At 32.6% G+C, this 11,793-nt stretch overlaps 1 protein-coding gene across 1 annotated transcript; it reads left to right on the forward strand.

Moving 5' to 3' along the window:
- The first annotated feature begins 4,866 nt into the window (after positions 1 to 4,866).
- Positions 4,867 to 10,226, forward strand: LOC127130829 (signal peptide peptidase-like 2). Its single transcript, XM_051059794.1, has 14 exons — positions 4,867 to 5,130; positions 5,947 to 6,105; positions 6,223 to 6,334; positions 6,666 to 6,785; positions 6,924 to 7,075; positions 7,180 to 7,362; positions 7,516 to 7,550; positions 8,287 to 8,443; positions 8,556 to 8,609; positions 8,828 to 8,920; positions 9,014 to 9,156; positions 9,541 to 9,611; positions 9,769 to 9,852; positions 9,929 to 10,226. The coding sequence occupies exons 1-14, from the start codon at positions 4,987 to 4,989 to the stop codon at positions 10,048 to 10,050; spliced, it is 1,629 nt and encodes a 542-aa protein (XP_050915751.1). The 5' UTR covers positions 4,867 to 4,986; the 3' UTR covers positions 10,051 to 10,226.
- Positions 10,227 to 11,793: the final 1,567 nt, after the last annotated feature.

Genomic DNA, 11,793 nt, shown 5'->3' on the forward strand with positions numbered 1-11,793 from the left:
GGGAACATGTTTGTACGACCATTATCCTTTGTTTAGCATAGTCACACTCTTTCACACACAAGGATTTCTCTTAGGCTACCTTACATGAGACTCTTTTATTTCCTTGTCGGTTACTGGACATTCATGTTGCATTAGCCAAAATTCATAATTAAATAAACAAACCCTTGATCTAATGTCAAGCAGTTTTTTCTTAATCAAATTCAAAATACTTAATAACTATGATTAGTATTGTGCGCCATGAGTCTTAAGTGGTGGAGAATGAGTGAGAATGAAACATTCCTACCCTCCCTCTGATTATTTTGGATGCAAGACGCTTGACTTGTTATCTGAATAATCTACTCTGGCCATAGACTTTAGTGCAATCTAATCACAAACTCTTATCATAAACCATTGTTTAAGTTAAAATCAACATAACCCATCAAACCTTATTTTTTTGCCTTAGGGCACCACTCCGGAAACCCTTTTCTCAAAGGTAAAATCAACCAACACAGAAACATTTTCTACTCCGAAGTACGGAGCTCTGATTCCCCATCCCCGAATAAGTGATACGTAAGCACAAGGGCCCAAATCCTTGGCGAGCACTATAATAATAAAAACACCCCCTCTTTCACATATTCTTTTGAAAAATAAGACAATGACAGATAAATCTCCACATACATAAAAACAACTCAAATGGTTCCCATGGAGTACCATGGATATGAGGGGTGTTAATACTTTCCCTTCGCATAATTGACTTCCGGACCCTAATCTCGATTGCGAGACCGATACCCTATCCTTTTTATAGCGCTTCCCGTGCGTTTGTCTTCCTGAGGGTTTTATCGATTATTTCCCCTCGCCTTCTTCGACAGAGGCACATAAAAAAACCGGTGGCGACTTAATTGAACTGATTTCGTTCGGTCCATCTGGTTTCGTAATCCGTGAAATTCCAGATGGTGACAATAATGTAAATGGGATCAAGAACACGTGAATTACCAAGTGCTTCTCTGTCTCTAGGTGTTATCCAATCCTTTTCATGCTTCGCAGTTTCAGTGTTATCTTCATTTGTGATCCTTCGAGGAGTCCATCCTTTTATGAGTGCTTTCAAAGTATTATTGTCCATTGACTTGAAAAAGACAACCATACGAGCCTTCCAATAATTAGGAGTGTAGGCGGATCATTTTGAGTTGGGTTTGACCAAATCCAATACCCAATCCATATAGGACATCCAGTTTGGGCGAGATAAAATAACCACTCGTTACACCAATTGGCCAGTTTGGACAAACCCGCTAATTTTCGAGTTGAGTTGTAGGTTAGAAAAATATTTTTTTTTTCTGTTTTATTAATATTAAATGACTAGATGATGAGTCATCATATTTTTTCATTAAAAATATTTTTATCTTAAAAAAATTAGATAACTTATTTTTACTATTTTTTTAGCATAATAAAATAATAAATGATAACATCAACTAATAAAAATTATCATAAAATACTAGCAACAAACTAAAGTTGTATGACATAAAATCGTATTAACATCAAAATAACTAAAGAGTGAAACATCTAAAATTAGTTAAACTCATGATTCACTAAAATAGTAAGTGTTCAAGAGACTAAAATTGCAAGAACTAAATTAATATTCATCAAAATCATTAAAATTGTAATAATAAATATTTGATTAGTGAGTTAGTGTGTTCTTTGGGTTCGGGTCCGAGTTTAGCCGAAACCTATTTTTTTAATGGTTTTTTAGTATTTAAACTCATATCCACCCAATTACCCAATCCTAAATTATCAAAGTTACCATAATTCAAAGGTATTTCTTGTCTTAAAACTTCATAATATTTTGTTAGAGCCTTCTTCACTGATGTAGCATTTATTTATTGGTTAATATATGGTGTTCAGGGTTTGCAGGACCTTGGCCACTAGTTACTTGTTGTGTGGAAACCTTTTTTTTTATGGATATATTGGGTTATTCTCATCTTGACTCTTGGAATCTTTCCTAGCGCAACGTGTCCCTCAACAGTTGCACCTAGGGATTGTAGGTAGACGCAATTAATGGGTACCCTACCATCTATTCCTAGATATGATATTTGTGGCATGGAAACATGTTGCAATGATTCGTTCTATACATGTGTCTTTTTGTGATTGATCCTCTTGCTAAGTCATTAGTCACTTGGAAGCTGATGCATAATATAATTGTAATAAAAGACAACTTGATTCAAAGAGGAATGCATATAGTTTCGAGGTGCTCTCTCTCTACAATCATGATATAGAAATTGGAGATCACTTATTTTTTAGATGCATGTACACCATACTCTTTTGGAAATGGTTGAACCAATTATTTGACATGAACATTGATAGAGATAGTTATTAAAGCTTATTCAAATTTACTGGTAGAAGTTTGAGATCTTAAATTAAGAATTTGACCATGACTCTCATCATAATAATTCTTTGAAAAATTTAGCACACAAGAAACAATATTAGATTTCAAAATCGTAAACTTGTCTTTGATAGAGACATTCTTAATGTTAAACAATTGATTTATATGACATCTAATTTTTTCAAGGGACTCATGTATTCTTCAACTCATTAGTTTACAATTATTAAATGATTTGATATCAAATTTGGCCTCCTCTTTACCTTGAATCATACAAGTTTATTGGTGATTTCCTAGTCATACTTGGATTAAGTGTAATACATATGGAGCTTCAAGAGAAAATCCTAGAATATCAACTTGTGGTATCATATTCATGAACAATTTAGAAATATTTTTTAGAGTTTTCTCAGCTAAGAATAGAGTTTGCATCTCCTTTCAAATTGAATTGCATGAAATCATACTTGTTATCGAATATGCTAACAGGAGGAATCCGATAAATCTTTGACTTGAAAGTGACTAAATGTTGACATTCATGCATTTTTTAATGTGAATATTATCGATTGATATCTTTTAATTAAATGAAAGAATACTTTACGCACTATCCATTCGTTTAGATTCAAGATATCATACATTTTCATAGAGAATAATGTTTATGCAAATAAATTAACCGATACATATATTTTTTTTTATCATCACACTTGATGAAATTCACTTCCTATGTGCTTTTGATTTTTTTTTAAGGATATGGTTAGTATTTTCCACCGTCGTTTTTATTAGCTCTTTGATGAGTTATGTTTTATACCCATCATTTTTCTTTTTTTATCCAATATTTTGTCTTTATTAAAAAAATCACCATTTTATTAATATAAATTTTATTTTTCAATAATTTTTTTGTATTATTTTTAAAATAAATTTTTTATTTTCATATAACAAGTTCCTATATTAAGTAATTTTTTAATTACTCTATTTAGAATAAATTATATTATAATTTTTTTTGTATTATTTTTAAAATAAATTTTTTATTTTCATACAACAAGTTCCTATATTAAGTAATTTTTTAATTACTCTATTTAGAATAACTTATATTAATTAGGCATGACATCAAAACTCATGCCCGCGAATATCCACGCGAATCCATCTCAAATTGACGTGAAAAATCCGTTTTGGCTGAATTTACATTATGTTTTGAATTTTTCCCGATTACAAAATATGGGAATGAGCCGGGTAATGAGTATATTAATATCCATCCCGAATCTGTCCCGTTTATTTTTTTCCATATATTTTATTATTTAATTTTGATAATTTAGAATATTAAATATGTTTAAATGTTTTGATATTTTAATATTTATTTATTATTTAAAATATTTAAAATGTATATCTAGAATTTTTTGAGATTGTTTTATTTTATTATTTGTAATGTAATTTGATTTTGAAAAGAATAAATATTTTTATTAAAAAAATTGATTTTATTAAATGGATTGTGGTGGGACAGGGATATCCGAATCCAACCCAAATCCGTTTGGGATGAATTTAAATTTTATTTTCCATTCCCGATGAAGAAATAATTGTCCCAAACCCGTCTCGTTAGGGGAGTTCGCGGTGCGGTTTGCACGGTTTTGACTCTAAAAATCATCCGAACCGCAAGAAAAAAAGCATGTGGTTCGGTTTGCTTCAGTTGACTTTTAGAAATAAAACCAAATCAAACTAAACCAAACAAATGGGTTTTGGGTTGATTCGATTTTTTATAAGATTTTTATCGAGCCATACATACACCTATAAAGAACAACATAAAATTGTGTTTAGTCATTCATACATTGTCAAATATCAACAAAACTCATCATATTTAACCAAAAATTTCTCATTAAATATACAAAAAAAAGATTAGAAAAAAATAGAATAAAAAACATAAGATAGTAATATAAAACAATATAAAAAATATTATAAGTAAAAAAGAAAAAACAGAGGAGATGAGAGATTATAAAAGATGAAAAAAAAGAATCTAAGAGACTCGAGATTAAAGAAGAAAAATGCAATAAAAACGTAATTGGAAGAGAAATCAATAACATAAAAATGAGAAAATAAAAAATAAAGAACATAAGAGATGAGAGATTAGAATAGGATATGAGACATCCATGACAAAAAAAGATGAGAATAATGCGCGATACTTCTATAAAAAGTTTGAGAAGGTTGAAATTATAACTCTAAGTGTGAGTTTGTGAATATATGTAAGATTATTGGATTTTAGGTTGAATGTGAGATACTTAAAATTTGAGATGTATAGTTCGGTTTACAAAATATAAACCGCAAACCAAATCAAACCGTGCAGTTTGGTTAAAAATGACCCAAACACAATCGAATAAATTGTGATTTTTTACTATTTCAATTTATTTAGATTGATTTGATTTTAAACACCCATTCGCTTAATTTTCTTGTTTAAGATTAATCAAACTTATTTTTTAGAGGTGTAAAGTTAGTTTTATTTATTACTACATAAGAATTTTAGTATTTTATATTTTTTTTTTCTTATGTAGTGGTGGATCAAAATTAGAAGCTCTTTTTCGAAGAAGCAATAGCAAAATCTCTCTTTTTCTCTCTAGTCTCAGCTATGACTTGGTAATAGATTCACGAAATCTTCAATGGCTTTTGGCAAGATTTTGTGGGTTTTCTCATTTTATGCGGTAATTGTTCTTCTATGCAAAGTTCCTTCAGTTCTAGCTGGGGACATAGTTCACGATGATTCAACTCCTAAGAAGCCCGGTTGCGAAAATCAGTTCGTTCTGGTAACATTCTTTACAAAGTTTGCTTCTTTTTTCCTTTTCATTTCTGGGTTTTGTCTCTTTTGTTTCTTAGGTGGTTTCAAGCATGCTCATGGTACTTGATAATCTTGGTGTTGTTAGATTAGACATGCATTTGTTTTGAGATCAATGTTTAGTTTAGTTTCTCATTATTAAGTTTTATCAATTTCAAAAAGTGTCTGATTTCTCAAGGTGAAAACTATAGGATTTGATTTTGTAATTGTATCATGTGAGAATTTGAGATGTTAGGTTAATTTTGACAAGATTTGACAACAACCCTCAATTTCATTAGAAGTGAAAAGAAGAAGTTGCTGCTTTAGATTGAAAATAATTAACTAAGTTTAACATTCAAACATAAGTCCTTTTTAGGGATGTTTGGTTTAGCTTTTGGAAGACCCAAAAGCAATTTTAGAAGTGTATAATTGATTTTGGAATGGTTTTGGGGTGTTTGGCTCTTCGAATGTAAAATTGATTTTGCCTCCAGAATTGATTATACTTGAAGCTAGAATTTGTAGCTTTTGAGACTAAACGTGATTTTTACAATAATATTTAAACGTTCAGAACTCTATTTTGCAAGAATTTATTCAAACATAAATCACTTTACCTTCAACTCCCCTTTAGCCAAAATCAGTTTTACAGAATCAATTGACTGAGAATCAATTTTTTCACCGCAGAACCACATGTGGAGATTAAATTTTAACCAAACCAATTATAGAAAGTCAAGTTCATTCAAAATCACATTTATAGAAAGCCCTCCAAAGATACACTCATGTGGAGATTATTTATTATTAACATCAACAGGTCAAAGTGCAAACTTGGGTCAACGGTGTAGAGGATGCTGAATTCGTTGGTGTTGGTGCTAGATTTGGAAAAGCGATTGTGTCTAAAGAGAAGAATGCTCGGCATACACGTCTTGTTCTTTCAGATCCTCGAGATTGTTGCAGTCCTCCCATGAATAAGGTTCTTTCTTTCTTCAACTACGAGAGTTTGTTTTGTAGTGTACTATGATTCGGTTATGAGACGTGGCAGAGTACTTAATGTTACTAGTGCAATTGTGTTTTATAATTGGACTGTTAGATTGCGGGAGATGTCATCATGGTGGATCGAGGTAACTGCACTTTCACAAAGAAGGCGAATTCTGCACAAAATGCTAATGCTTCGGCTATTCTCATCATAAATAACCAAAAAGGTAAAAAAATCAGAGAAAATATTGCTATTGTTCCGTGGTACACTATTTAGTATAACATGTTGTCAAATAGTTGCTATTGTGGCGAATAGCCATGTAGCACGGTGAAATTTGAACATATCGCTATTGCTATGTGATACACAATTCAGTACAATGTGTTGTCAAATAGTTGCTATTTGTGGCACTATAGCCCTGTAGCATGGTGAAATTTGAACAAACAGCTATTTTTCACAACTTCTGATTGACAAACACTGATGTTTTGGCTGTGGGAGATATCTTATACCCACAAGTTTATTTTTTTTTTCATTTCAAAATTTGTTTTTGTTGCTTACAGAGCTTTACAAGATGGTTTGTGATCCGGATGAAACTGATTTAAACATACACATACCTGCTGTTATGCTTCCACTAGACGCAGGCACGAGGCTGGAAAATATGCTGATGAGTGCTTCATCTGGTGAGCTTCATTCGTAATATATTGTCTCTTACTCTTTGGCATATTTTGTGGATGTCCTGTAGTTTCGATTAAATATAGCTAGTTAAGCGATTGACACTATATCTTTACAACTCTCCAAAAACAATCTCCTTTTTGCAGTGTCGGTGCAGCTTTACTCACCACGTCGACCAACTGTCGACATAGCAGAAGTGTTTCTTTGGCTGATGGCGGTTCTTACCATACTGTGTGCATCATATTGGTCAGCGTGGAGGACCCGAGAAGCTTCAGTTGAACTTGATAAGTTATTAAAGGTCAGTTTCTCTAGTTCTTATAGCATTTCCTTAAACTGGAGTTACATTTGTTCTCTTAATATGTTGTTGATCCTACTACTTACTATCAAATCTTGTTTTTATAGGATGCTTCGGAGGATATCCCAAACACTAAAGATGCGGGCGTTAGTGGAGTTGTAAATATGAATGCAAAAGCTGCAGTCCTTTTTGTTTTAGTTGCTTCGTGCTTCCTGTTTATGCTTTACAAACTCATGTCGTCGTGGTTCATTGAGGTTTTGGTTGTTCTCTTCTGTATTGGTGGGATAGAGGTATTGACTACCATTGAATCATCTAAAACTTTAATTTCTTAGTTCCATCACCAAATAAAGTTGTGTTTTTCCATACATTTTCCTTATGTTATCTTCTGCCAAGCTATCTCTAACCATATGTTTTTTTTTTTTTTTTTTTTTATCTGCATGCAGGGCTTGCAAACTTGCTTGGTTGCAATTTTATCAAGGTCTGTCATATCATCTATAGTAGATACATAGCTGTCAAATTTTTGCCTTAGCATTTATTGATTTCAAAACAATTTCTGTTTGATTGTTTGAAAACCTCATTTGGATTTTGTTGAGATTTCATGCATGTTTCATGAGAAAATAATAGGGAAACTTCTTTTTTTGGGTCACCCGTCCCGTCCAATGTAGTCAAGCACGAGATCTTAAGTAGGATCAGTCGGCTTGTTAAAGATCATAAAACTCGGATCGTTGGCACGGCACGAAAGATCCTCCCGAAGGGAAAAAGGGTAATTTCATATATATACACATATACACACACATACACAAAAACATGAAAATCATAATACTGGCCCAAAAAAGACCTAACACGTTTTGTTTACGATCTTGCTTCAAAAAGCTCGATCTTGACCAAGCCGGCGACGAAAACGGTCTTTCTCTGATCGTAGCACTCTCAAGCATCCTTAGCACTTTCGATCTTACGATCTTATGATCCAGCACTCGATCATGACTATAAGGGCGCTGTAATACCTTATTGTATTCTTGAAAATCACATCTAAAGGCAATTAAGTATAATTTTGAAACCTTAAATATTGGGAATGATATTTTGGTATGTTCTAGAATGTTTGATTTCACACGCCTGCATCCTTGTATGTCATTAAATGGAAGCTGTCAATTTTTCCTCCATGATGCTAGGAATGTACCACATGTAGAAGAAGCTAATTTTGTTTTGCCGTGCAGGTGGTTCAAGAATGCTAGCGAAACATACATTAAATTACCTTTCATAGGAGCTGTCTCATACCTGACTTTGGCTGTTACTCCGTTCTGTATAACATTTGCCGTCTTTTGGGCAGTTTATCGTGACAAATCATTCGCCTGGATTGGTCAAGATATACTTGTAAGATACATGTTTCTCATCATTCTTAAATGTTTTTCATCTCCTCTTATAAAGACAATAGCTCAATGAGTGTTGATTTAATGGTAATTTTTTATGTTGGTTATTGTAACAGGGAATCGCACTCATTATTACAGTTCTGCAGATTGTACATGTGCCTAATCTCAAGGTATTTTTTAAGCTTACACAATCATTGTTCTTGTGCGGAACAACCGAACTAGCAAATGTTCAACTTGTGTGTTGTATTGCTTCCATGTTTCGCTCTTGTTTGTGTCAGGAAATACTCACATCTGCAAATTTGTCACGTTACACTCCGTTATAAAATATTAAATGATTTGTTCTTTATGAAAAAGTAAGATACTCATTTATGTTTATTTCGCAAGATAGGTTGGTACGGTTCTTCTCAGTTGTTCCCTCCTTTATGACCTATTTTGGGTGTTTGTCTCGAAGAAGTTTTTCAAGGAAAGCGTGATGATTGTGGTTAGTATTGCACATTTCATTCTAAATCACGACACTCATTCACAGCGTATGTAGTTTCTAATTTTCACTTTTTGTTTACATTATACGTTATAGGTAGCTCGAGGTGATAGAAGTGGAGAAGATGGTATTCCAATGTTACTCAAGTTTCCGCGCATTTTGGACCCATGGGGTGGTTACAGTATTATAGGTTTTGGAGACATTCTTTTACCAGGAATGCTTTTGGCATTCTCACTCAGGTTTTATCTCCTCTCTCTTTTTCCGATTTGTCCCTTGCAACTTAAGTATATCTTCTTTAACTTGATATTCAAGCAAACTATGAAAATATGCTTTTAGATGGAAGGCTTCCCTCACCTTACAAGCCGCTATGTAGGATTAAGTTAGGTCAACACGAATTCTAATAGGGCATCATAGTCTAGTTATATTCAAGATCTGTTAGGCCACCCGCTATCAGGTCTCGGATCATACTCCAGGTGTCCTGTTATGTGCATGAGAAGGAGCGTTAAGAGTGCATGTTGGGTGATATAAGGCTTGAATGAGTTTATAAGCGGGAGACATCTCTCACTTGGTTTTATATGGTTTTGTATAAAATTGCTTTTCTGATCAAAAACACATTATTGCAGGTATGATTGGCTGGCAAAGAAGAGCCTTGTAAGTGGATACTTTTTGTGGGCAATGTTCGCATATGGATTTGGTGAGGATCAACTTATCGACTCAATAACCATGTTGTTAATTTCAAGCAAACTATATCATAACCAAAACATTAAAAGCATAGTTTTGTAGACTTAGAAGTTGTATGATGATTGATTTATGGAGCGTGTACATGGTTATGACTTGACTAATTTTCGCAGGTCTTCTAATCACGTACGTGGCGCTAAATCTGATGGACGGACATGGACAACCAGCACTACTATACATCGTTCCATTTACTCTAGGTAGTTTTTATGATTAACATCATTATTTTATAATTACTTTTTATCAAGACTCTCATGTTATTATGCATGGATTTAGGGACCATTCTGGCATTGGGGCGAAAGCGAAGAGAATTGAAGATTTTGTGGACGAGTGGCGAACCAGAAAGATTCTGTCCTCATGTCAGACTCCAAAACAGTGGAGAATCAAGCCCTGAATGATATTGTATCTTGAACCTGTTGTAATATATACTGTATATGTAAATAGGGTATTATGAAACTATTCATGTTTCATCCAAACAGGGTCTTACATTTGTAGAATAGTTTTAGATTCATTATTAAGTCTGTTTAGAAAGTTCTACATGATTGAATTTGTTTAACAAAAGTTTTCTTGAACATGCATTTGAAGTCAAATTTGGTTAGGCTGGACCTCACTATAGGGTGAAATGATAAGTGAAACATCTCAAATTGCAAAAAGGGGAATGGAAAAGTACTAGGTTCTTTGAATCTGTGGAAACGTGCATTTGAAGCCAAGATTGGTTAGGTGAGAAGACTTATTGAAAAACTTGATGAAAATACTAAACATAAAGTCAAAGTTCATTTGTCTATTGAAAGACACTTTTGCTCTAAATGCTCTGTGCCAACTTCAAAATAAACATGCTATATAAAATCATTATCAGTATGAGTTGTTGGTGGGTGTAATTGTATGAGGAATAGAGTTTTGTGCTTGCCATCGTAGTCTCATATGCTCCTTGATTATACTCCCTAAACTTATTTATAAGAAAAAAATTATTTTAAATAATTAAATAATTAAATAATTAATGTATTCCAATAATATAAAATAAAAGAATGGAAAAATATATCAGTATTATAGTGGTTCAGCGTGATTCTAAAATAATCCGAATGCACTTAAAACACAAACCATCTATGGAGATTGAAAATAACTCTCAAAGCAAGACATTAAAAAACTTCGAAAATTGAAAACCAGACGCATCTAAAAGATCAAATTCAGATTGAAATCAATACCATATGATTTTCAAACTAATATGGATTTCAAAGTCCGGATTCAGAGATTGAAATTTAGGCACTTCTATTCAAGTAAACATGCACCTTTCCCTATCCCTCCACATTTCTATTTCTGCAAAAGAGAAATAACAAAGAATACAAAAAGAGGATACTCATTTGTGATTATAGAGCAATTTCTCCTTATTTTCAAACATTCTCAAAACTTTTATCCATTGCATTAAAGCTTATCACGTATCTACTTCACTCTATTGCACTTATTTGAAGCTCCTCTCCATTACATTAGTAAGTTGCTCATTCTCTTTTCTTTTTGATTTCACATGCATGCATTACCTAAATAGATTATATGTATGATAGTTTAGGCTTAGATGAAATATAATATTTGTTGTGCTTGTCATGAACTGCATTGCATTGTGTTTCTGAGCATTATATCTTATAGGATTCATATGTTGCATTATGTTTTCTGTAAAAATTTGTTTATTTAGCAAAAGAACAAAGTTTAAAAATTGTTTGCATGACGGAAACATGATGTGTACATGCTTTTGGGCGATATTTATACAATACTGAATCAATATACAAAATTGAAAGACAAATCAAGTAACCAAATACAACAAATAAATATATTGAATTACAAACATTTTACACGAGATGCGTAAACGTGAAACTTCAATATAATAAGAATTCTAGAATTACAATTTCAAGGATTAATTAACAACAAGAATAATTCAAAATTCTAATATAACAAACTAGATTCTTGATTCAATTACACATTAGGGTATTATGTTTACAATTGAATCTCAACCACACCACTTTTTCCTTCTGATCAGGATTATCAGGGATTGATGGAGAAGTGATGACTAGGGTGTTATTTATAAGAAAACTAAATCTTAGATTTCAACTAACATACTAAATAGTTGACCCAACAGACTGACCCAATTCAAC

The sequence above is a fragment of the Lathyrus oleraceus genome, chromosome 1, assembly GCF_024323335.1.
Source record: "Lathyrus oleraceus cultivar Zhongwan6 chromosome 1, CAAS_Psat_ZW6_1.0, whole genome shotgun sequence".
In the NCBI taxonomy this organism is placed as follows: Eukaryota; Viridiplantae; Streptophyta; class Magnoliopsida; order Fabales; family Fabaceae; genus Lathyrus; species Lathyrus oleraceus.

Bases quoted from the DNA above. Each gene is read 5' to 3' on its own strand.
- LOC127130829 (XM_051059794.1), top strand. From the start codon at position 4,987: ATGGCTTTTGGCAAGATTTTGTGGGTTTTCTCATTTTATGCGGTAATT. The intron at 7,363-7,515 runs GTATTGACTACC...ATCTGCATGCAG, and splicing joins TCTGTATTGGTGGGATAGAG to GGCTTGCAAACTTGCTTGGT. The intron at 9,157-9,540 runs GTTTTATCTCCT...ACATTATTGCAG, and splicing joins CTTTTGGCATTCTCACTCAG to GTATGATTGGCTGGCAAAGA.